The sequence below is a fragment of the Eulemur rufifrons genome, chromosome 1 (genome assembly GCF_041146395.1).
Source record: "Eulemur rufifrons isolate Redbay chromosome 1, OSU_ERuf_1, whole genome shotgun sequence".
NCBI lineage: Eukaryota > Metazoa > Chordata > Mammalia > Primates > Lemuridae > Eulemur > Eulemur rufifrons.
In genome coordinates, this window is record NC_090983.1 from 64,869,007 (window position 1) to 64,895,013 (window position 26,007).

The following is a 26,007-nucleotide window of genomic DNA, read 5'->3' on the forward strand; positions in this document are numbered from 1 at the left end:
TATTCTCAAATTGCTGATATGGCAAACAGCCACACTGTTTAAGGAATAAAAATACCTGTTTATAAATTAGAATGTTAGAAAGCTATTAGGTTCTGTTGTATGGTTAACTGAAATTCATATGGAAAAAATAATATATCTTAAAATTTATTCCCAAGTCTTTACAGAAGAAATGAGAGTACAAATTTAAATATATAATGCCGTCAAATTAACACATTTTTAGCATATAAAAAGTAAGTTACAGTTCAAGACACACACACACATAGAGCACACAGTACACCCATACACCATAAAGTATACTGATTTAGAGGTCTTACAGAAACCCTACTGCCTCTTCCTTTTGTATAGTTAAAAACGGAATTTCAATTTCCTGGGTCATAAGTCCAGTACTACATCTGTTCTAACGTGTGGATGTGCGTGTGTGCAAATGCATGCACATGGTGTTTCAATTTTATACTTTATTGTACTTAGATCCAAGTGATTAATAATGGTGTAAAATTAATAAAATATATACAGGATAATTTTCCAATTGTTTAAATGCTGGGAATTCTGTAGTATTCTTTTGTCTTATGTTGTGTCTTTCTGTTTGAATGGTGAAGGTGCTAATACTGTTCAAAGCATGACAATCAGACTAATGACTAAAACTCAAAATCTTTACATTAATACTACTGATGTCTTTGTGCCCCGAACTGTTTTTCAAATAGATGTGACGTATTCAATGAACTTCTATAAATCACTGAAAGGGTAAACCACTAATTTTTTTAGTCAGAAAAGGAATTCATTTTCTATTTTACTTTACCACATCACTTTTTAAATCCCTCTTATAGAGTTGGAAAATTTACTTGTCGAGTTGTATGACACTAAAATTATTTTCAATGTTTGATCCCAATCTTCTCTCATAATGAGGAGGGAATATTTTAGAATAATGAAGTTTCAGGTTTTCTCAAAATGCTAGACCTTAGTATACTTTTCTTTAGATAACTGGGTAAAATACTAAAGACTAGAAACCTATTAGCAGCAATCCCATTAATCTTAATAGTGAAAAAGAAAAATAAGTAGAATAAATGCTGACATTTCCCTTTTTTTTTCTTTTAATAGCTATCCAAGTATGGTGCAAATTGGTGGATTGGACTTCAAGAAGAAAGAGCCAATGATGAATTTCAGTATGAACCTAGATCAATTTACATTTAATTTTGTTTGATAGGTTTTATATGCAGAATGATTGGATTAGATTTTAGTAATCAATTTGTTGAATAGTCTTCAAACATTATCTTCAATGTATAAATTTTCATTTCCCTAACCAAAGACATGAGTGTTTTAAGTATACACCCACAGAACCATCACCACAATCTATGCCATGAATATATCCATTACCTCCAAAAGATTCCTCCCACCCTATTTATTTATTTATTCATTCATTTTTATGATAAGAACATTTAACATAAAATCTACCCTCTTAGAAGCATTTTAAGTGCACAATACAGTATAGTTAACTATAGGCACTGTGTTACACGAGTATTTTTTTAATTTAATGAATTATTATACCTTTAATCCATACCCCAGAACTCTAAGAATGGTATTGGAGATTGAACATGCAGAATGAAAGAGACCCTACAATTTTTTATTTTCCTACAGCTGGAGAGATGGAACACCAGTAATATACCAGAACTGGGACAAAGGGAGAGAAAGATCTGTGAATAATCAAAGCCAGAGATGTGTCTTCATTTCTTCCATGACAGGTTATTTTACTTATCCATTTTTGGGTTTATAGTACAAACTGATAATTTTCAGGAGGCTTGAAATCTCCTTTTGATTGCATGAGTTCAGTGAAAAGGTTTTGTTTGACTATTTTTTCTTTCAGTTGACTGTGTTCAATTTTGTCAGTCCTGAGGCTTAAGGATGGCCATTCCTTCTGTTTAATCCTTCATTCACATTCTTGAAAATAATTTACATCAAATAAGTCCTTTCTCATGGACCAAAACAGCACCAGAAATGGACCCATTGAAACTATTAAAAAATATATACCTGGTAAATACTAGTCTCTGTGAAATTTCAATATGGGTTCATTTTTATCTATTCCTAGTATCCAATGTATAATTGACCAGAACTTATAACTCTTGTGAAATTTACTTCCATTTTCCCATTTAATAAAAACTTTTATTCATTATTTTTTTAAATACCTGGCATTAATTGCTGCTTGCAACAGCAATTAATTAAACAGCAGCTGTTTACAAGTTGGATTTAGAAGCACATGTAGGTTGAAGACTGGTTTTTAATTCTCTTCATCAGTCTAGTGTTGTCGGATTGATTGTTCGCTCATCCCCACCACCTTTTTCTAACCGATAAAAGGTAATGATATTCCCTCTCTAACAGATTCGTGATGAACCTGTGCCCCGGGTCAGGAGACAGATAAACATGGAGAGCAATCCTTGGTATGAGGGACTGCAGAGCTAGGAAAGGAAAATCCATGTGGTTAATCAGTTTGCTTTTGCCAGCAGGTGTCACAACAGCCTACAGAAAGGGCTGTTTTATGGGCCTGGAGAAAGGCAGCTAATCTGCATTGAAAATAGCATTCCAGCCTCTCCTTCAAAATGCCAACATCTTTTTGGCTCATATTCCTAATACTAGAAAACTGAGCCTGCCTTTGCAATTTGCATGCATCCTGCACTATTCTGGAACTTATGACTTGAATGCTAACGAAATACGTTCTACGACCCTTACTCTGAAAAGACAGCTCTTCTAAATTAAAAAAAAAAAAAAAAATCAGTTTGCAGGAGGCTAAGGACTTGAGGATATATCTTACTGAGGGCATGTCTATATGTGAGTCTGTTTTATTTCAGGGTCAGCGTTAAGGAATGCTATTTTCCTAGAAACTGCTGTGTTAGTTTTTCTAAATTATTGTATTTTCTAAAGAATTATAAAGTAGAAATAATCCTGTATTGTTTTAGAGTCTTTTTTCTTTCTGTACATTGAAGCTGAATATTTTTAAACAAAACTAGTCCTCTACAAAGTATTCTTTTGCTATCCAAGTCAAATATTCTTAGGACTTTAATCAGTTCTGTGATTTTAATTGCAGTATTTGTTTAGATTTTATTTCTTTGCATTTACAACATTTCTACATTCTTAAATTAGAATTACTGATTTGGCACCTGGCCCAGTTAGCTGTTGTCACTAGAGAATTCTCTGATCAGTAGTTAAGTTTAGTTCAGTTCCTAGATTAAAAAAAATAAATTATGGAAAACCATAGCAGTCATAAAAATAATCATATTGTAGAGAAAGCATATGAAGAGTCACCATTGTTTCTAAGCCATTTCTTTTTTTTTTTTTTTTTTTTTTTTTTTTTGAGACAGAGTTTCACTCTGTTGCCTGGGCTAGAGTGCCGTGGCATCAGCCTCACTCACAGCAACCTCAAACTCCTGGGCTCAAGTGATCCTCCTGCCTCAGCCTCCTGAGTAGCTGGGACTACAGGCATGCGCCACCATGCCCGACTAAGTTTTTTATATATATATATATATATATATATATATATATATATTTTTTAGCTGTCCATATAATTTCTTTCTATTTTTAGTAGAGACGGGGTCTCGCTGTTGCTCAGGCTGGTCTCGAACTCCTGAGCTCAAGCAATCCTCCCGCCTCGGCCTCCCAGAGTGCTAGGATTACAGGTGTGAGCCACCGCACCCACCCTCTAAGCCATTTCTAACCCATTTTCTCCTCCAGGACTCTGGGGTAGTGAAGAGTGTTCGGTTTCTATGCCTAGTATCTGTAAGCGAAAGAAGATTTGGGTCATAGAGAAAAACAATGATACACCAAAACTGCATGGAACCTGTCCCAAGGGATGGCTATATTTTAACTATAAGGTAAACTTGTTTTCCAAAAGTTGCTTCTGTTTCTCTTTTGTTGATATTAATTTTAGAAAGGAATCAAAAAGTGGGATGGCTTTTAAAAACTATGCATTGTCCATAGGACTTAGAATTTTTTTGTCACGACTTTTAAGAGATTTGTTTTCCATTCAATAACAAACCTTTTGGAACAAAAAAGTTTTTTTCAAACACAGCCTTGACACCATCCCTCTCTGGTATACTCCTGGCATAGTCATTTATGTTGCTGTATGAATGTTCTTTAGTGTGATGTGAGTGTGTATGTGTATGTGTGCACACGCGTGTGCATGTGTGTGTGCACACACGTGTCTAGGCCATGATCCTGAGTGAGCTGCAAACTCCAGAGGGCCCAGATTCCATCTTCTCCTTTTGTGGCTTCTCTGCCTGGAGCCAGCACAGCGCTCTGCCTACCTGTGAACCGACGAACTAATAACTTAGCTTGGTCACTGTCATCTTGAGCCTCATAAAGCTGGTGCTTCCATGCAGAATTGAATTAAGGAAAAAAAAAAATTGCCAGTGGGGATATTGTAAACCAGATTTATTATTTCTGATACTGCCTTCAATTAAGACCTAGACTTTCCCTCCACTCCTTATGTTTTATAATAAAATAACTTTATAGGCCTTAGGTGGAAGTAATTAAAATGCATCCCAAATTATAATTGTTTAACTCGTAGAGAATTAAAAAACCCAAACTGTGTCATAATTTCATATGCTAATATGAAATTGCTCTTCCATCGTGGACAGCGAATTTGCAATCTAAGCGCTCAGTTAGATGGAAAGAGGGGAGGCAGGGCTTGCTCCCTTTGTGTTCTTCCTCCCATTGTTAATTTGTGCAGTGGGGCCACTTGGATTTTACTCACATTTACTGTGTACCCACTATATAGTTGGCACTGATTTTTAATTTTTTTTAATTATGATAAAATACACATAACATAGAATTTACGATTTTAACCGTTTTTAAGTTTACTGTTTACTAGTGATAAGTACTGTACATTCATATTGTTGTGCAAAAAATCTCCAGACCCTTTTCATCTTACAAAAGACGAAACTCTGTACCCATTAAACAGCAATTCTCCATCTTTTCTCCTCCTAACTCCTGGCAACCACCATTCTACTGTCCATGTCTATGAATTTGACTACTTTAAATGACTCATGTGAGTAGAATCGTACAGCATCTGTCCTTTTGTGACTGGCTTTTTTCACTCAGTATAATGTCTTCAAGTTGCTGTAGCATGTGACAGAATTTCCTTTCTTTTTAAAGCTGAATAATATTCCATTGTATGTGTATACCACGTTTTGTTTATTCATCCATCGATGGACATTTTAGTTGCTTCCTCTCTTGGCTAACTGATTTTGCTGACTGATTTCATACACATTTTTTATTTCATTGAACTTTTAATATATACGGAATTATTATCCCCATTTTACATGCAAGAAGACTGATGCTAATAAAATTGTGTGACTTTTCTGAAACTTCACAATGAATAACTGCCAGGCTGAGAATCACCTTATGTTTTCTGACCCTGAGTCTGGTGGGCTTGCCCTTTATATTATTATTTTATATTAGAACTTAAGGATTGCCACTCGGAAGAGCACATTAAAACAATGAGTGAGATATGCTACGCATCTGTTAGAATGACCAAAATCCAGAACATGGAACACCAAATGCTGGCCAGGATGCTGAGCCACCAGCACTCTCATTCATTCCTGGCGGGAATGCAAACTGGTGCAGCCGCTGTGGAAGGCAGTTCGGCAGTTTCTTACAAAACTAAATATACTCTTACCATACGATCCGGCAATCACATCTCTTGGTATTTACCCAAAGGAACTGAAAACTTACATCCACATAAAAGCATGCCCATGGATGTTTATAACATCTTTATTCATAATTGCCAAAACGTAGAAAAAACCACTCACTATAGAAGGTGAATGGAAAAAAACAAAACAAAACTGTGATACATTCAAACAATGGAATATTATTTAGCACGAAAAAGAAATGAGCTATCAAGCCATGAAAAGACATGGAGAAAACTTAAATGCATATTACTAAAAGAAAGAAGCCAATCTGAAAGGGCTACAATACTCTATGATTTCAACTATATGATGTTCTGGAAAAGGCAAAACTATGGATACAGCAAAAAGATCAGTGATTGCCAACTGTTGCAGGGAGGGAAGGTTAAATGGCCAGAACACAGAAGATTCTTCGGGCAGTGAAAATACTCTGTATGATACTACAATGGGGGATACCTACCTTGTCTCAAAATCACATTTCTGATACAGATAGTGAACACATTTGTTCACATGCAGATAGTGAACAAACTGAAAGCATGAACACAGCTGTTCTAGCTACTAATGCATACATCCTTCCATGTACAAAAAAGGATATTTTAAGGAAATTAATGACAAGACAAATCCTTGGCATTAGAGAAATAGAAACCTAGAATCATTGGCTTTGGTTCAGCCCTTGGCTGTTAGCGTTCCCCCAAACTTTGTTATCCGCCCAGCTTAGCTGCACGCCACATGTCCTCCTGTGCACACAGAGGGAGTATGTGTATACACGAGCCAGGTGGCCATGATGGTGGAGCAAACTCAGGGCAAAAGAGCAAGTGAATCCCCCCCACGAAAGGAATAGAGCATAAACACGTGCCTGAGAGTAGGGGGCCTTCTGAAACTAGCCCTAGAGCATGATTAAAATACCCTCACGTAGCTCAGAGTTACAGAAAAACGTTGATTGATAACTAACAGCCAGATCTGTAGTTCTTAGCCCTGGTCAAATATTTAGAATCAGCAGGTGAGCTTTTTAAAAACATCAAGGTGCAAATGATGTCCTGAAGATTCTGATTTAACTTATCTGCATGGGATCTAGGCAACTGTGTTTTTTTTAAAGCCCTTTCAGTTATCCTAACGTGCAGCCAATATTTGCTCAGCAATTCCACAGTCATAGTTCCAGACCATTGTCTTGAAGGCGTTCAGAGGATTTGATTATGAAGGACATCATCACATCAGGCATCATGAGTAGGTGACCATTTACCAGGCATGGTGTCAGAGTCACCATGCATGTCTCCCCACCCACAGTGACTTCCCTTGCACATTAATAGCTAAAATTCTGTCACTGGAGTTGCATCCCTTTACCTGAACATGTTCCTTTATTTTTTAAAGGAAAATGTTTCTGCCATGGCCTCATCTGTCACCTACACCTTCGAATAAGTGGATTTATCAGATTATTAGAAATTATTAGGAGAATTGATAGCTGAGAGGGGTGGGGAGTCCAGTGGGGTGATTTTCCCCAATCGACAGGTAAAGCTACAGAAGAAAAATAGAGAGAGAGCAATGATAGCCCTTACTCACTTACAGTTCTGAATGGGTTCTAATATATTATGTCCCATTAAACTTTGCTTCTTGTTTGTCACCTTCCTAGGACTAATTTTTATTGGTTATTTCTAAGAAAAAAATATTAGTTGGTTGACAAATTAACCACCTTTCAGAATTTTAAAAACGGAGATACTCAGAAATTAAGCATCTTTTCTGATGTCTCATAAATAATTTTCTCTGTGTTTGACAGTGTAAAAGGGTCTTGATCAGGGTTTAACCCAGGAAGAGTGAGTCATCTACTTGTCTCAGCAGAGCTGTGGGAGAAAGAAATTCTGTGTGTGTGTGTGTGTGTGTGTGTGTGTATTAGATTAACTCTTGGGCTTCTACTCACACATTTTTATTCAAGACCAAGATTGTGTGCTAATGACTGCTTTGTAACATCTAGTTTGGGATTGGCCAATATTAGCACAGCATAGTTTTTCCTTAAAAATATTCTCTCTTCTGTTTTTGGAATTAATTCAAATTCTTCACACTTTATTCATTCATTCATTTAACTATCTTGGATATTGAGAATTCAATGGTGAGGAAAAATAGACACAACCCTTTCTCTTTTGGTGCTTACAGACTAGAAGGAGAACAAACATTAGTAAATCAAGGAAAATAACTGTATAACTTAAAACTGTGATATATATAATGAAGGAAAGTTATATAGTTCTATAAAAGTATATAACAGGAAAACCTGACTGAGGAGGTCAGACGGGCCGGGAACATTAAAAGTAGGAGGAGCAGCATGTGCTAAGGTCCTGTGGTGAGAAGGAATATGACATTTGAGAAACTAAAGGAAGCACAGAGAACTAGAATGGTGGAAAGTGAGACAGAAATAGACAAGGGTAATATTAGATATTAGAGTTTCTGGTTTTTATTCTAAGAGTAATGGCAAACCCTTGAAGGGTTTGAAACTAAAGAGGGACATGACTAGGACTGAATCTTGAAAGGCTTCACTCTAGAGGCAGTGCCAAGGATATATGGGAGAAGGCAAGGGTGAGATAGATGAGGGCAGTTAGAAAGCTATTGCAGTGGTCCATGCAAGAGATTAGTACCTTGGGCTAAGATAGGATGGCAAAGACCACAGGGCAGTAGAGATGAGGGGATGGGTGAAGGGGCTTTTTGAGAAACGGGGTGTCCAAATGGTAGGGCTGTAGGGGTGGCAGAGTGGGAGGGTAAGAGTGCCACCCAGGGTTCAGGCTTATATGTATATATGGGTGCTGACTATTTCATTCAATGTCAGTATGAACACTGGGAAAAGACCAAGTTTGGAGGGAAGATTGTGAATCCCATTTTCAAATGTTGAGCTAGAAATGATTTTGAATCAAAAAAGAATTTTATATTCCAAACTTGTTTGGAATCCAGTAGGGGTATTAACTCAGTAACAATCAGAGATGCATTAAACTTGATCACATTTTGCAAATTAGTAAGTAAATACATAATTTAAAATTAAGGATGCTGTACTTTATCTTGCTGCTTTGCTTTAATTATTAATGACACCATTTCAGAGTATGTTAGTAAATATGTTATATTTTTGGAAACGATGAAGTAGTGGTAATGGGAGGCCTCACTTCCATAGTCAAGCTAGTAAATCTTGGCTGAAGCAAACATTGTGGGAGAGAAGAGGGGGGTGTTTTCCAGAGAGATTTATTGAGCTAACTGAACCAATAAGGTTCATTGGTATTTATGAATGGTTCATTAGTGTAACTATCTGGACACAAGGTGAATTCACATTAAATGATAAGACTTCCTAGTAATTAGTATGTGCCACTCTTTACAATTTGTAATTAGAGGAAAGAGGCAAAATGAAAGGAAATAGATAAAAGGATAGTTGTTATAAAATTAAACTCCTTTAAAGCCAATTCAGTTTCTTTGTGAAGCAAACAAGGCAAAGGGGACCAGAAGAATTGAAAATGTATTTTCTCTCTTAGTAACTCAACTTCAGCCTAGATCAGGGTTTCTGGTTTTTATCCTGTGAGCAGTGGAAAATTTCTTAAGAGTTTAAAGAGTAACATGATCAGAACTGAGTTTTGGAAAGAATTACCTTGCACTATTGACATTTGGGCTGGATGATTCTTTGTTGTGGAGGACCGAGCTGACCTGTGCATTGTAGAATGTTTAGCAGCACCCCTAACACGCTATGCCAGTAACAACCCCTCCCCCAAATCGCAACAACCAAAAATATCTCAAGACATTGTCAAATACCCCCCAGGGTAAATTGCCCTTTTTGAGAACCATTGAGTTAAATCTAGAATGCCTGACAGTGTCATTTGACAACCATTTGAGGGTCTATTGGCTTTTATTTTGGTTCATAAATGTTTATTGGGCCCCTTCTCTGATATGATGTTCAAAGAGGAGTAAGACTTGGTCTCTCTGCTTTTAAAGAGCGTACGATGGTAGAGAAGGGGTGGGGAACTGACAAATTTAGAATTTAAGGAATGACGGGGAAGGATATCATTCTGAAGTGAGATAAGGAAAGATGTTCTTTCAAGTGTAAGTTTCCACACTAATCTAGAATTATCCTGTAGCTAGAATTCTCTCAGTGGCAAGGTCTTGAGATCTGACCTATCAGTGACTAGGGTTGTCTATGTTCATTGATGAGAGAATTGAGTATGAGAAAGGAAACCGTAGCAAATTCCAGATGGAATATCCTTTGCATAAAGCCTCTCCTGACTTCTCCGGAACTTTGGCTGATCCACTCTAGCCTTTCTGTTCTCTCTCTCCCTCTCGCCTAACTCCATCTGGTCCTACCAACATGTTTAAATTTCATTGAGCTTTCAAGGAAAAAATAATCTTCAACCCCGCTGTCCTGCCTAGCATGTATCATTCCATTTCTCACCCCATCCCATAACAAAGAAACCTCTGTCATGATACAGACATGATTCTCTCTCCTGAATAACAATCAACTCTCATTTCCAAATTCCACACCCTTTCTTTTTGTATTCCATTTAGCACTGATGGCCAACCTTGTCCCTTGTTTCTCCTTATTCCTAGATTTCATTGGTTCTGCCCTTGCTCCTCTTGCCGCTGGGCTCAGTGTTTCTTTTCTAGGTCTTCCTGATGAATTTACTGACCAAATGGCTGATTCCAAGAATTTAGTGAAGTTAAATACCTGGTGTGTTTTGATTCTCCACTCTTCCTCTCTCACTTAAAGTGAGGAAGTATATTTGTAAATAAAATTGGAACTAAGCTGTTCATTGCCACCCCCAGAATTCTTTTTTAGATTAAATGTGCCACTATAAACTTTGCAGTCCAGCTGGCTCTCTTTTAGGAAGAATATACTATTTTTCATTGAGCAAAAGACACTGTTCTGATATCCCACATGACAAAAGACATCCTTGCTTCTGTTCCTCCTGATGCAAATGCAGGCAAGTCATCCACTCACCCAGAAAGCTGATCCTCTTTGTTTTGCTTAAACATCTTTGGAGCAGTTGAAAGAAAAATGCCCAAGAAAATTAAAAAGAATTTCCAAAGCTGACTCTCAGTGTCTTTGGGAAATTTTTAATTCACTTAAAAAAAAATACAGAAATGATCATTTTGTTTCGACATTTTTTTAATAGTGCCTTTTGATAAATATCCCCAAAGACCCAAGCAACCAGAAGAACTGGACTCGTGCTCGAGATTTCTGTGTTGACGAAGGCGGGACACTGGTGGCCATTGAAAGTGAAGTGGAGCAAGGTAAAGTACTCAATGTTCAACCAGGCCAAAGTAACCATTTTTATTCAAGTATTTATTAAAATATTTTCCCCCAAATACTAACAGTCCCAAATACAAATTTAATATTTCCATACATAAATTTAAAATACAATATTGCTGATGACACATACATTATCAGTTTGACCTATAAGGTTTTGTCATGACATCTGTAAAAGCTAGTATACTGCATTGCTTAAAAACTGCTAAGTTTTGGAGCCTTTTGTCTCACCAATAGCAATAGAAAGAATAAGGACATATTTATGATCTGTATTTCAAAATAGCTAAAATAATCTAAGGTATAGTCTAGTATAATTGAATGGTATGATTTTTTACATCCCTTTGGTTTTACCTACACACTTTTGATATTTAGGCAATTATAAACTTTAGTTTAAATATAGTAGATAAATCCTCTTTTGTTTAGAAAGGCAATGAATGAACACTAGAAATTGTTTTGTTAATGATATGATGAAATTTCAGGTTACTTAGCTACTTTCTGTCAATTTAAACTAAAACAAAAGTGAAAGAAACTGCATTACCTTAACAAGGACAAAGTAATAAATTCCTACAATTGATTGGTAATTACATTTTGCTGTCATTTAAATATAATCATGGCTATAAATAGAATTTGATGACTATCCAAATGGTTTCTACAGTATTAAATTAGATAATGTATTCTTATTTTTCAGCTTTCATTACTATGAATCTTTTGGGCCAGACCACTAATGTGTGGATAGGATTACAAACTGACAATTATGAAAAATGGTTAAATGGAAAGCCTGTGGCATATTCTAACTGGTCTCCATTTGATGTAGTAAATGTAAGCGTTAAGATTTATTTTTTAGAAATTATTTTGGCAAGAGATTTTATTTAAGACTTGTGTTTACTAAAGCTTTTCTTTTTACTTTCTATATTTTGTAGGTATAAATTTAAATTAGTTTTTTCTTAATATATTAATTTTTAATGTAATTTCATGTAGTTTTCCTATGTTCCATAAATATAATTACTCATCACAATAATTGTTTATTTCATAGGCTACGAAGTGATTTGTGAGCAGGTTTATTAAATATAAATAAGAGAATAATGTGTCAATTTTTAAAATTATACCCTTAATAAAAATTTCAAGGTTATAATAATGTTGTACGTTACCATATTTTTGATAACATGTTTTTTTTTAAAGATTCCAAGTCATAACACCAATGAAGTTCAAAAACATATTCCTCTCTGTGCCTTGCTGTCAAGGAATCCTAATTTTCATTTCACTGGAAAATGGTATTTTGAAGACTGTGGAAAAGAAGGCTATGGGTTTGTTTGTGAAAAAATGCAGGGTAAGAAACATTTGGGTTTTTATTCCTTTCATTTCCATGGCCTGTCCTTCTCTTTCGTATTTGTTTTACACAGCTGTATAGCTAACAGTTTCACAGCTAATAGTGTGAGGTGTTTATTCTTTGGTTTCACATATATTCAGTCATTTAATCTCCACTATCCTAGGACTATGCCCTTTAGTGGGGTTCTGAGGACTGCAGAGGCCACTAGAGTAATTGGCCAAGTTTATGCATCCATTTTAATCATATTAAATGGCCTTACTGCTTTGTTCTGGGATTATGTGCCTGCTTGGGTAATATTTAAAAAGAAAATATTGGAAAAGAATCAGGGAAATAAACCAACTCTTACTTACTCCTTTCTTAGAATCCTAAAAATTGTCTCTGTAGCTAAATATGGCATGCACCATGTTTCTATTAATAGATCTGGTGGGCAGAACCCCCAATGGTTTCTGGTGTGAAATACCAAAACCACACCCTTCAAATAGCAAGTGGGGTCAATGAGCAGTGTGAATGCACTGTAAATCAGACCTTGAGTAATAAAAATTAAAACAACAGCAACAGCTCATGCTTTTACTGAGTGCTGAGTGTCCCTGCACCACACCACCCTAGAAGGCCATAGTTTGCATCTGGAGTTGTGTGGAAGTATGAGCAGCCTAGTGTATAGATGCTTACTTGGAGTATGAGTTATGCTTTTTAGTGTTGCCGGCACATGAACTTTTTAATGATACAAAGTATCAACCCATCCTCAGAAAAGAATTTCCAAGGAAGCTCCATTTCTGGTTCTCAGTTATCACTTAAGCATAATAATGATCAGAAACTGAAAGAAGATGCTAAATCTGTAATAGCAAGAGTATAATGGGACAAGCAGGGCCTTGTAGGGAAAGAAACAATGTCAGATCCCAGGTACTTGCAGGCTTATGACGCACCTGGTGCTGTGCCTTGGGCATATGAGCGTTGTACCATAAAATCCTCCAGACAGTTTTATGGAATAGGTAAAATTCTCCCATTTTACACATGAGGAACTCGAGGCTTAGAAAATATAAGTAACACACTCAGGATGTCTCAGTTAAACCCAATGATTCTGTTCCACTCCCGTGATGTCCATCTCTTCTAGAAATATTTTTGGGACTAACAATGTAGATGTTCTTTTGGTGACAGTATAGAGTGGTGGTGACTGAGAGTGCAGGCACTGGAGCGACTGCCCCACCTCTGTAAAAGAGCATCAGTCAAATTATTTATCTTCTCTGCACCTTGATTTCTGCAAAACAGGGTAATAACTATCTCACACTTTCTATGTCTATGGTCTGTTTAGCATAGTTCCAGCATATGTTTAACAAATGATAGAGTTTGTTATTATTATTTCCAAAAGGTATTATTCAACTACAAAAGTTCTTGTAGCCTACAATAAATACTTAAATTCTACTTCTCTTTTTTATTTACCAGATATAATAAACATGTGCTTACATTGGACTTGAGCCTAAGTCTCTTTTCCGTCCAAAAAAATTAAGAAATCTGAATAAAAAGAGAAACAAGGGCAAAGTCAAGACCCCCAGTTTGGAACTTACTTTCTAATAGATCTTTCTTTTTCAGGGAATGGGTGGCAAAATCATGTTGCCCAAAATCACTTATGTTTTGAAACTTGATGGAATCAATTACACGTAGAGAAATTCATGTATGTAAAAATACAGATGTATAACTCAGTAGGGAAGAAACAGTCAAATTGGTATTTGTGTCACATATACAAAGAATTTCAGTTACTTTCATTTTGATAATTGTCATTATTTTTAAATAGCTACTTTGGTATTATTTTGATTTTGTATAAATAACCATATACCGGGTACATAAGCTGTCAAACAGACTTCTAGCAAAGAATAAACAGATGATAAAAGTTGCCACCCACACCCCTCTAAGAGAGATCGGAAGAATCTCTTACAGATCACAAATTTGAGGTGCAGAGAGATTATTTGCCCAAGGTCTCTTAGCCAGGTTAGGAAAGGGATTAAGTCCCAGATCTTCTGACCTCTCCACACCTCACCATCCAACCCCAAATGTCATAGAAACCAGCACACGGAGATGAACTCAAGTCATTTTGGAGCAGATCGTGGAGAAACTCTTTGTTTTTGTGTTTTAGGTTTTCTAAACTTTGCCTATCCTGGTATATAACATAACACAACATAACATAACATAAGACCAGAAAGGCAAATGCACATATTAAAGAGGAAGCATCTGTATGTAAAACATGAGTTTGGTTTACCCGTGATCACGGCTGCTCATGAACACGTAAGCACCAATGATCCTGTGTGAGAAAACCTTGCCTTTTAATTTATAAATCTTGACTCTGATGGGTGACATATTAATAGTAACTGTTTATAAGAAATGTGTGTTCTAAGCATTTATTAACTTAGTTTTTTTTTAAATTCCTTTTAGAATTTATACACATAAACATGATAGTGACTATCATACAGTCTCAAGAGTGTAGCCAAGTGTTTTATTTGAGAATGTGCCCGTGTAAAATTAGGTTTGCAATGCAGCATATGACTCCATAACATGTGTCAATATTCCTTCAATAAGTATTAAGTTCTGCCAGAGCAGTGTGTGTTAGGCTGTGTCGCTAGTAGAGTGAAACCTGCCTAAGGAGATCACCATCAGTTCCACCAAAAAGTAGTTAGTTTGACAAGGGATTGCCAAAAATGGAAAATCTTCTAGAACTGGTTCAATCTGTGTTTACATTTTTGAAAAAATCCATTCGTTAAATTTCCTAAATGTTCTAATTCCTTAGCATCACATACACTTTCAGGTAGTATCCTCTTTTTTAAATAGTAGATTCTGGAAGAAAAACTGTCTGATAAACATGGAGCATTAAAGGATCCCTGCTAAGCTTTGCTTCCTCCTTTTTCATCCAGATGCTACAAATGATTTCTGCTGTTGTTCTTGTTCTAGATACTTCCGGACATGGTGTAAATACATCTGATATGTATCCAATTCCCAATACCTTAGAATATGGAAACAGAACTTACAAAATAATTAATGCAAATATGACTTGGTATGCAGCAATAAAAACCTGCCTGATGCATGGAGCAGAACTGGTCAGCATTGCAGACCAGTATCACCAGTCCTTCCTCACTGTTGTCCTCAACCGGCTAGGACATGCCCACTGGATTGGACTGTTCACTGAAGATGTAGGTGTCCTAAATCCCTTGGAACATCCTTGCATAATCAAGTTTCCCATCGACCGCCTTAGTGATATGGCCACAGAAATTTCCCAGAAATAATAGTAAAAGTAACATTTAAATAATTTGTTTAGGCAGTAAATACTGACCAACCTTATGAGTAGCCTATGACTACGAAATAAGTGTGCACACTCACTTCCTTAGGGTAAACATCCACTTGCCTAATTTCTGGAAATTAATCCCTTTCAAAGGTTCTCTAAAATTTTCCAAGTATCCCTGTATCCTGCCTCACGTGTGCGCCAGAACACATCTTATATTCAGGCACTGCCTTTGGGTAATTTGTTGCATGTAAGGAATTCCCAAGAAAAATGAATCATGCTTCCTGCCTAAAAATTTGACTATTAATTAATCCAGTACCCCTTGAAATTTAACACATGGGTTTTTTTTCCCCTCTAGGGATGTTGTTTAGAAAATAAGTTTGTTTTCAGTTTTTTGTTAAATAAAAGTATTAAACAAAGTAGTGAATAGTAAACTCTATTTTACCCTGAACGCTAGTTCTGCTCCACAATGTTAATCAATGTAGGCACTTTCTCGTATGTCATCTAGACATTTTCTGTGTATACACGTACATATACACATGTAACAGGTGAATACATAATAATGTATTGTTTTTTAAACACAAATGAGATCATATTATACATGCTGTCCTTAAACTTGCTTTTTAATTTAATATATTTTTTACAACTTTGCATGTCAGCACATAAAAATCTCATGCATTCCTTAGAACAGCAGCATATAAGGACATATGACAATGTATTGAAACATTCTCCTGTGAATGGACATTTCCACAATTATAAACAGTGCACAGCAAATATCTTTGTGCAAATAAGATAAATTCTCAGAAGATTGCTAAGTACACTTTAAATTTTGACAAGTACTGCCAAATTGCCCTTCAAAAGTTTGTACCAACATGCCAGCAACAGTGTATGTTGACATCTAGTTTTTTACATCCTTGCCAGCACTCGCTATTATCAAAATTTTAATCCTTGCCAGTGGGATAGGTGAAAGAATGGTATTTCATGATTATTTATTGTATTTTTTGTATCACAGAGTGTGTTGACTTTATGGAGTCAATTTTGCTTCATGGTCTCTGGATTTTGTATGACTTAAAAAGATTTTCCCCATATCAAGAGTACAAATAAGTTAGCCAAATTTTCTTCAACACTTTTATATTTTCAATTTTATATTTGAATTATTGATTAATTTGAAATTTACTTTGGTATAAAGAACGAGGCATTGGTCTAACATCATTCTGATTGTAAACTAGGATATTATCATGGCAGAGAGCCAAGGATTCCAAAAAAAAAGATATCCTTTGTAGCAGATATTCCTTTTTGTCAGGCCATATTCACAAGCTTCCCTAGACCCTCTGAAAAAAGGTGTGGAAATATAAATCTATGTGGGAATTGTGACGTGCTCAGATAGCACTGTGTGATGCTGCCAGCAGTCTTGGCAAAGAAATGATGGCTCAATTTTCCTCCACAGAATGGTCTTAATTTCGGCTGGTCAGATGGCACCAAATCCTCTTTCACTTTTTGGAAAGACGAGGAGTCGTCCTTCCTCGGTGACTGTGTTTTTGCCGACACCAGTGGACGCTGGCATAGCACAGCCTGCGAGTCATTCCTGCAAGGTGCCATTTGTCATGTGCCCACTGGTAGGTTCAATTCTATTCAACTCAAGAAATACACCCCATGCACCTACTGTATGCAAGGCCCTGTGCTAAGCAGGGGATATAAGGATGAACAGTAAGAAGTCTCTGACCACAAGAAGCTTCCTGTCTGGTCAGTGATGTTAAGACAAACAGCTGTTACACCACACAGGGCCACCAAATGGCACAAGAGAGGTAGTGAGTGCTGGGGGAGGGGGGTTATGGAGAAAAGAATGCATCGTTTCCACTTGGGGAAAAGTAGAAAGGTTTCTTGAAGGATACAACAGGTCGGGGTAAGGGTGAGGTGGGAAATCAGACTAGAAACTTGGGTTAGGAGCATGTGTGGAGGGCCTTGACTGAGTATTTATGTTTAATTCAATGACTAATAGGATTCCAGAGCCATTTTGATGGTGCTAATGATGATGACAGCTGATACCCTTTGAATATTTACTCTATGTCTGGCCCTGTGCTTTACATAGTATCTCATTTACAAGTTCACCTGACCCAACCCCTTTATTAAAGAGGAAATTTAAACTCAGAGTGTTACATAGCTTCCTGAGGATCTCACACCTGCCCATCTGTAGCACTAGGAGTAGAAGCCAAGTGTCCTCACTCTGTGATGGGCTGTTTATCCCATGTCACCAGGCCCTGCTCCCTTGATCACTGTGGTGGGCATAAAGAGCGTTCCCTAACACTAGCCGGCCTCCTTTTTAACTCTCTCATTTAGTAAAAACACGTGTTTACTTACATTCTGGGTACTATATCAAATACCATACACACTCTGTAACTTTAGATCAGAACAATTCAGGATTAAATGTAAATGATTCTTATTTGAAAAGCTAATTCTGCTTCCAAAACACCACAAAAACTGTCCTTCCCTTTTCAATAACAATGCATTTGTTGGGTGTTTAAGAAGTGTCAGGCACTAACTCATCCAAACTTCTCAACTTGTAAGAAAGGCATTGTTGTTAACTCCCTTATGTAGACACAGAAACCAAATGTAGGGTGACAGTCCCCCGGCCACACAGCTAGCAAGTGGCAAAGCCAGGATCTCAGCATGAATGTGTCCGACTCTCATACTTGCTCTCTGAAGTAACATCCCTCCTAAATTTCCCGTATTTATTTTGTTATGTTACGTTATGATGCTTTATTGAATGCATTATTTTCTCTCATAGGTTTATTAGCAGGAAGGATTTTTCAATATGGTGCTCAGCACTGCGTGGAACACATTTTGTACTTTTGGAAATCCCTTTTGCCAGTGTCATTCAGCTGCCACTATTTCTATGAATCATATCCCCCAGCTGTTACAGCCACCCTCACCCAGGCAATACCCAAACTAAGCCTACAAAGCTATGCATTAATATACCTTGCTATGTTTAGGTAAAGATTATTTCTGCCAGAAATGCTATAAACTGGTCCTGGTTTTATAATCATTTACATTAAACCCAATCTTTCAGAGTATTACCAGGAAAATCTTGTTACATATATTTATCTCGGTCTTTCTTAGAATGTAATATAATGTTTATCACAATAAATAAACCCAGTGACAACCCTGAAATCGTAACTGGTTTTTCTTCATAGAAACAAGACCACTTGAACACCCAGAATTATGCTCGGAAACATCTATTCCCTGGATAAAATTTAAAAGTAATTGCTACAGTTTTTCTACAGTCCTAGACAGTACGAGTTTTGAGGCTGCTCAGGAATTTTGCAAAAAAGAAGGTAATTCTTTTGTGATGGTAAAATGCTTTCATATGCTTCTTCTTGATAGTTCAGTAAACAATGTGGTTTTCTTCATTTGTCCAATTATTTAGTGAACTTAGGAGCAACAAAAACTATTGAAAAAGTAAATAGTATTAACGTTGCTTGTTTGGAAGACAGATAATATCTGCAACTTAATGTCCTGTATAGAATTTGAAAACCTTAGATGATGTCTCAGCATATGCATTCCCCCAAGAAAATGTTCCTTTTGAATGCATTTGCATTATGAATTTTGAATGTTCTTTGAAATCAATATTCTATGCTTTAACTTCTTAAGTGCAAGCTAGAATCTTTTAACAAATGTGGTTTTACTGTAAGTTTTTTAATCAAAAATCACTTATGAACAATGGAAATTTTCACTTTTCAAAACCTGAGCTTTACCAATAATTGTATAGGAGACATTTTAAAAATTATATTTATGTGTAAACACAAATACTTGTTCATTTGCTACTTGTTTCTTTTATAGGATCTAATCTTTTAACAATCAAGGACGAGGCTGAAAATGCATTTCTCCTAGAAGAGCTTTTTGCTTTTGGTTCTTCTGTCCAGATGGTTTGGTTGAATGCTCAATTTGATAGTAACAGTAAGTGATTTGGGTAGGGAAGAGGAGAGGACATAAATAAATACATGGTTGTTAAGGCTGATGATAATGGCATCTGTGAGCCAGAAAACTCCCCTTGGATACATTTGCTGTGAAAAATAGCATGAATCCTAAAGCCATTTCTTCCCAAAACAACATTGCTAGCCTTTTCTATACCCTCTTATCCTTTGGAATAGTCCCAGAATACCCAAAATAAAAACAAACAATAACAAGTTTACCTTTATACTTTGCATGAAGATGCTCGGCTGGAACTTCATGTTCATGGACTTAGCCACAGCATACCAAAACCATATTTACTTGAAAATACCCCCAGGTTTCTAAATGTTATAAAAGCACAATAGAGTTACGGAAATGTTTCAGTGATAAATTGTGCCATTAGAATTCTTATTTGCTGCTCATAAAAAACAGTTTGTAATAAAATGAAAGCATGGTATTCTTTTCTTTATGTAATTGATGGTTATTGAAAGGTTCTTGTAAAGAAAATTATTTTAATTGGTATGGAGAGCTCGTTACAGTGGTGTACCAAGGTGGGGGGTGGGACTACCCTTGCGCTAAGGAGTATTTTAATCACCAACGTTGTTTAGAATTTCTAGCAGATGGTGATAATAAAAAGCAGACCGACTTTTAGTCAGTTTTATTGTGAGTTTTAAATTCTTTTCAGACAATGCATCTCCCCACTTATTGCCCACACACGGATGGACTCTCCCACCATCTCTACCCCCTTGGTACATGACTGCCTTGCTCTTTAAAGAAACTCACTGTAAAATTCTTTTAGAAAGTGAACCGTTTTGTAATGATATAGATGTTAGGACGTCAAAGGATTTTTCTTTATGTTGATTAGTTTCATTTATTAAATTATTTCTTTAAATTAATTATAAATGATGCAGAACATTTCAGAATTCAAACTGTTACATTAAGAATCCTAATATCCTGAATGAACTAAATGAGAACACTATGTCTAAAATAAACAGAGGGTTTTCCACAAGGCACCTTTATTAATACCTACCTTTTTGATGTTGAGTTCATGACTGTACTTACTGAGTTGAATGCATCTGTTAAGGAGAGAGTCTCATTAAATTTAGGAGCTGTTTTTTATGGTTCGTTCCAGTCTTAGTGTGTTTGATAACTGTGCACATAATTTGTAATAAGTCAGCAATTTTTCCTCAGATGAAACCGTCAAGTGGTTTGACGGAACTCCCACAGACCAGGCAAACTGGGGCATCCGGGAGCCAGCCATGGACCACTTCAAGCCCCATCAGTGTGTTGCCCTAAGGATCCCCGAAGGAGTGTGGCAGTTATCCCCCTGTCAAGAAAAAAATGGCTTTATATGTAAAATGGAGGCAGGTAGGTAAAATCAGAGAGTAATTCTTTATTTTGATTCTACCTTGACTAACGTTGACCTACCTCTTTAGCATTTAAAGGTTTTAAAATCCAACTATTTCAGAGGGTATTCAGATAGATTCTGGCATTTTCATCTTGTTCTGCACCAAACAAATCAGAAGATATAATATTTCAGCTCCTTCTTTCCCTGATATGAAGAAAAAAATCATTATAAATCAACTCAAAGACTCTGTGACTTTCTCATGCCACTCTGCCTGTTAACCTAATGGGGAAAAAAGCAGTTTACCTCAAGCAAATAGAACTAGAAACCAGTAAACCAGTAACCTTCACTCTGGTGACTGCGACTCAGAATTTTTAAGGTTTATCTTTGGCCTCAGAAAATATAATCTAGGCCTACGTATCTTTGTTGTGGACAAGTAGATGTAATTCTCTGTTGCAATTCTATGACACAATAAATCATAGAAGTCATGTTTTAACTTCATTGTGAGCAGCATACTTAAAGTGATAAAAAAAAATAATTTTAGAAATCTAAGCCAGACAATTCTAGTCATTTGCCAACAACAGAAGAGATTTTTAAGATAAGATAGATGTTAAAGAGGACCATTGACGGTGGGACGGTGTTTATAATCATCACAATAGTTTCTAGATGTCAGTGTTGCAAAGAAGGAGGGATCGGTGTGGGCTGGCCTGCTGGAGAAGGCTTCAGCAAGATGAGGCTATGGGATCACAAGGGATGAAGAGAATTTTAGGAGCTGAACAGAGGAGGAAAGGCATTTCGGACAAAAGACCCAGCATGATTAAAGGCAGCAGTTGAGCACGTGCTTAGATGAGAGTGAAGGGCTTGTGTTAGGGAGTGATGGGAATAAAACTGGACCGTAAGTAGGATCCGTTCACAGAGTGCCAGGCTAAAGAGCTGAACTTCATGGTGGAGGAGACAGGGACACCTTATGTCCTCTGCAGACACCTGCAGTGGAGCTGGACTCATCTGGATGTAAAGAGAAGCATTTGTTATTGGAGCGATAGAACTAGGAACAAAAAAAGAGCCAAAAAGTGGGAAGAGAGAGTCATCGGGCCATGGTGACTGACTACGTACGGGGAATGGAGGAGAGAAAACTGCAGGTGTGGGCACCCATGTTTGAAACCCCCACAGTGTGAGTATCCGCTCTGTGTGGAAGACATGACTAAGCCTCATAAACAGTGTGACCAAGTTATCACTAGCATTTAAGTATCAAGAACAAATCAGAAGCACCTCGTGTCTGTGCAGGACTTTAAATCTTTCTATAATGCATATGACACTCTTTGATCGTTCGCAGCTACTTTCCAAGGCAGTGGGGCAATTAGAATATCCCCATTTTACAGACGAGAAAAGTGCTTGTCCCAACTGACACTACATCAAGGACTGCACTCCACATGCTCCCCGTGCTCCTTCTGTACCTCCCACTACCTCTGTCCCGAGAGCAAATACTCTTTTTAAAGTCTTTCTTAAAGAAGCGTCTTCACAGACACACAATAGTATGTGTTTTCAATAATTTTTAATGCAAAATTACATGACATTATTTTTAAATCACAAGAACAAGTTAGGTTTTTTAAAATGTAGTTTTGCTATTGGTAACAATGCTGATTCTTTTTAAGCCAATCAGAGTAAATGAGCACCAAGGCACTTCCTCCACTCACAAATCCATTTGCTCATCTTCTGTGGATCCTTCTCTCCCTCTTTCTCTGGATCTTTACTCAGATTAAAAACAGAATTGTGGCCGGGCGCGGTGGCTCACGCCTGTAATCCTAGCACTCTGGGAGGCCGAGGTGGGCGGATCGTTTGAGCTCAGGAGTTCGAGACCAGCCTGAGCAAGAGCGAGACCCCATCTCTACTAAAAATAGAAAGAAATTATATGGACAGCTAAAAATATATATAGAAAAAATTAGCCGGGCATGGTGGCGCATGCCTGTAGTCCCAGCTACTCGGGAGGCTGAGACAGGAGGATTGCTTGAGTTCAGGAGTTTGAGGTTGCTGTGAGCTAGGCTGACGCCACGGCACTCACTCTAGCCTGGGCAACAGAGTGAGACTCTGTCTCAAAAAAAAAAAAAACAGAATTGTTCAAATTTGGAAATAGAGTCTACTTGAAAGAGATATATTTTTATAGTGGGAAGTCCTGAAACGGAAGCTTCCAACTTTTTGAATAGAGGAGCTCTTGTTCATTTCCCAAGACTCTTCAGGTCGCAAAGAGGAGAAGATGCTGATCTTGAAATCCGCACACAGAAGCCGGTAGGTTATCATTGCTGGACAAACTCTGTATCAGATCCCAAATAAACTGTGAGTTCCAGGCTTGCAGGCTCTATATTTCCCTCATATTTCTGTTGCAGCACAGTGCTGAGACATGAGGAGGACTCTTCTGCTTAAAAAGAAAGCTGGGTGTGTGTGTGTGTGTGTGTGTGTGTGTGAGAGCACTAATAATGGCGATTACTATAAACCAAGGGTCAGCAAACTTTTCTTGTAAAGGGCCAGATAGTAAATATTTTAGGCTTCGGGGGCCATATGGTCTCTGTCTGTCACACTGCCATTGTAGCACGAAAGCAGCCATAACAACACATAAACAAATGAGTGTGGCTGAGTTCCAATAACACATTACTTATAAAAACAAGTGACCAGATTTTATCCGTGGGCTGCAGTTTGCTGATCCCTACTATAAGTAATGACACAATTTTGCTGAATTAAAAGAAAAACCTAATTTCATTTTTTATTTGATTTTTAGATATTCACACTATAAAGGAGCATCCAGGAAAAGGTAGGTTTGGAACAGGGGAGAACATTTAGATTTTTCTTAGAAATACTAACATAGAAAACGATTATGTGACAGTGTCCATATGATGCCATCGCCATTGAAGTTTTTCTTTCTTTTTCTTTTTTCTTCTTTCAGCACCAACTCACAGCGTCATTCCTCTTGCGGTGGCACTGACCCTAATAATCACACTGGCCGTTTCCACGCTTTCCTTCTGCATATACAAGCAGAACAGTGGCTTCTTCAGGAGACTCGCAGGGTTTGGGAGTCCTTACTATCCTACAACCAACTTAAGCACAGTACATTTAGAAGAAAATATTCTCATTTCTGATCTTGAGAAGAATGACGAATAATCACGAAGTCAGAGAATGTCACAGCCGTGAGGATGAGTAAAGAAGACAAAACGGGCTTCTCTTCTGTATTTCCCTTCATAGAGCAGATGCCATTGGAATGTGAATCGGGTCCCTATTTTAATTATTCTTGAAGTGATGAAGAGTTTTGAATTGTAACCAAATTAGATGGGCTTTGATTTATTTCTTTCCCTAAACTATGATCCATTCTTAAAAAGAGGAACTTACGCAGTGGTTATTATTCAGAAAGACATGAACTGTTAAAAGAAACTCCCTGTCAAAAACTCTCAAACCAATGTGAATAATAGTTTCCATATTAATATGTTTCCGCTAAATTTTTTGGGAATTTTAAAACTAATCTGGTAACTATTCGTACATTTGCCCACACTCATTCCATTCAGAGAGAGAAGAAAAGCCAAAAAATACCTATATATATTTAATCTAATATTTGTACATAAGAGGAGAAGGAAAGGCTTCTGAGAGGTTTCCTTTTTGTTTAATTCAATTTTTAATAGCAGGATTTGGAAAATGCTAATTTCTAAGCTTAAGGGTCACAGGTTCTGGGCTCTAAACCAATATGTAGAGTGACATTTGTTTTTATTAGGTCTGACTTCTCAAGCTAAAGGAGAGGAAAAGATGCCTTTCTTTAAACAGTAAGGATCTTGGTTAGCAGCACACTTTCATAAGCAACCACATAGTTAAAATGTGGCCTTAAACCTTCAGTTACTAAATGATGACAAAGTTTGATATTTAAAAATGTTTTACAGATAAGCTTAAAGGAATATATTGGGATTTTAGTCCTACTAAAACTCATGGACTTCATTAAAAACTAAAGATATAAGATAATATATAATACTCAACCAGAAGATATAAAATATAACTTGAATTTAAAAGGGAAAAATTGAAGATCTGAATGATAACTAGAGGATATATTCAGAAGCACTAAATAAATTACTCTGTAATAGTAATCTAGCTACTTCATTATATAAATGAGTTTATTTTAGGTGTTCTATTTTAATAAACCATGATTTCTGGGAACCATCTCCTTTTATATTAGACTAGTTAGTGCAGTTGGTAAGCAATAATTTAAAGTATAACACTGTAAATTTTTAAAAATGACAGATTTGATCTTCCTTCATTAATTTCTTATAAAGAAAAATGGCTCCATAATCAATATGCAAAAGTTTACTCATTACATAAATGTTTATTGAGTTCTGACTAAGAACCAAGTGCTATTCTAGAAACGGGGGTACTCACTCTAGTGAGCAGGTCATTTAGGTCTCTGTTTTCATGGCACTTGTTGTCTAATGAGGAAGAGCTGACAGTAACCACCAGTAAATGCATAAGAAATACAAAGAAATACATCAGTAGAAAAGAGCAGGTGATTATTATAAATTAAGTAAGGTCCTGGGATAGAAGGAAACTGAGGGGACCTGGGAGCCTTCCTGAGAGTGTGCATTTTAGTTATTACAACCAACTGCCTCAAAACTGGTGGCCACTAGTCACGAGGGGGAGCTCCGAGAGAAAGACGAATGAATTTGTAAGTGGCATCATCATTAGAAGTATAGTTTGGTCTCTGGCCATACCACCCTGAACATGCCAGAGCTTGTCTGATCTCAGAAGCTAAGCAGGGTCGGGCCTGGTTAGTACTTGGATGGGAGAAGTTTAGTTTGAAGAGCACAGCCTGGGAATGGAGCACTGCTGGCCTGAAACAGTTACTGCAGCTTCCAAATGCAGCACTTTGCTACTGCTCCATTGTTTACACACTGGGACAATCTACCTTCATATTTTCTTTTAAGTCTTGGCACTTCATTTTTTTAAAGATATTATATTATGTGGTAGTTGCATATTTATGACTCAAAAGAATAATTGACTTGAACTAACCAGATGGTATAAAAGCCCAATTTAACAATCTGTTGAGTGAAATTAAAGTTTTGTTCTTTTCAGTGGACTTGGTAAAAACTGCTGATCAATTAGCCTTCCAGTATTAATATATAGTTACACACACATTTATACACATACACAATTTGACAAATATGTCATTAG

At 36.8% G+C, this 26,007-nt stretch overlaps 1 protein-coding gene across 2 annotated transcripts in view; it reads left to right on the forward strand.

Moving 5' to 3' along the window:
* The window catches only part of PLA2R1 (phospholipase A2 receptor 1), a 111,619-nt gene extending 87,526 nt beyond the window's left edge, over positions 1–24,093 (forward strand). The window contains exons 18-30 of one of the 2 annotated variants that reach the window (XM_069472262.1): positions 1,096–1,160; positions 1,633–1,736; positions 3,718–3,857; positions 10,796–10,913; positions 11,618–11,748; positions 12,109–12,256; positions 15,194–15,432; positions 16,969–17,137; positions 18,713–18,853; positions 19,359–19,475; positions 20,661–20,837; positions 23,585–23,617; positions 23,750–24,093. In XM_069472262.1, the coding sequence (XP_069328363.1) occupies positions 1,096–1,160; positions 1,633–1,736; positions 3,718–3,857; positions 10,796–10,913; positions 11,618–11,748; positions 12,109–12,256; positions 15,194–15,432; positions 16,969–17,137; positions 18,713–18,853; positions 19,359–19,475; positions 20,661–20,837; positions 23,585–23,617; positions 23,750–23,964 (1,797 nt within the window). In that variant the 3' untranslated portion in view covers positions 23,965–24,093. The remainder of the gene's footprint in view (positions 1–1,095; positions 1,161–1,632; positions 1,737–3,717; positions 3,858–10,795; positions 10,914–11,617; positions 11,749–12,108; positions 12,257–15,193; positions 15,433–16,968; positions 17,138–18,712; positions 18,854–19,358; positions 19,476–20,660; positions 20,838–23,584; positions 23,618–23,749) is intronic. The other variant, XM_069472269.1, reaches the window with a different exon arrangement.
* Positions 24,094–26,007: the final 1,914 nt, after the last annotated feature.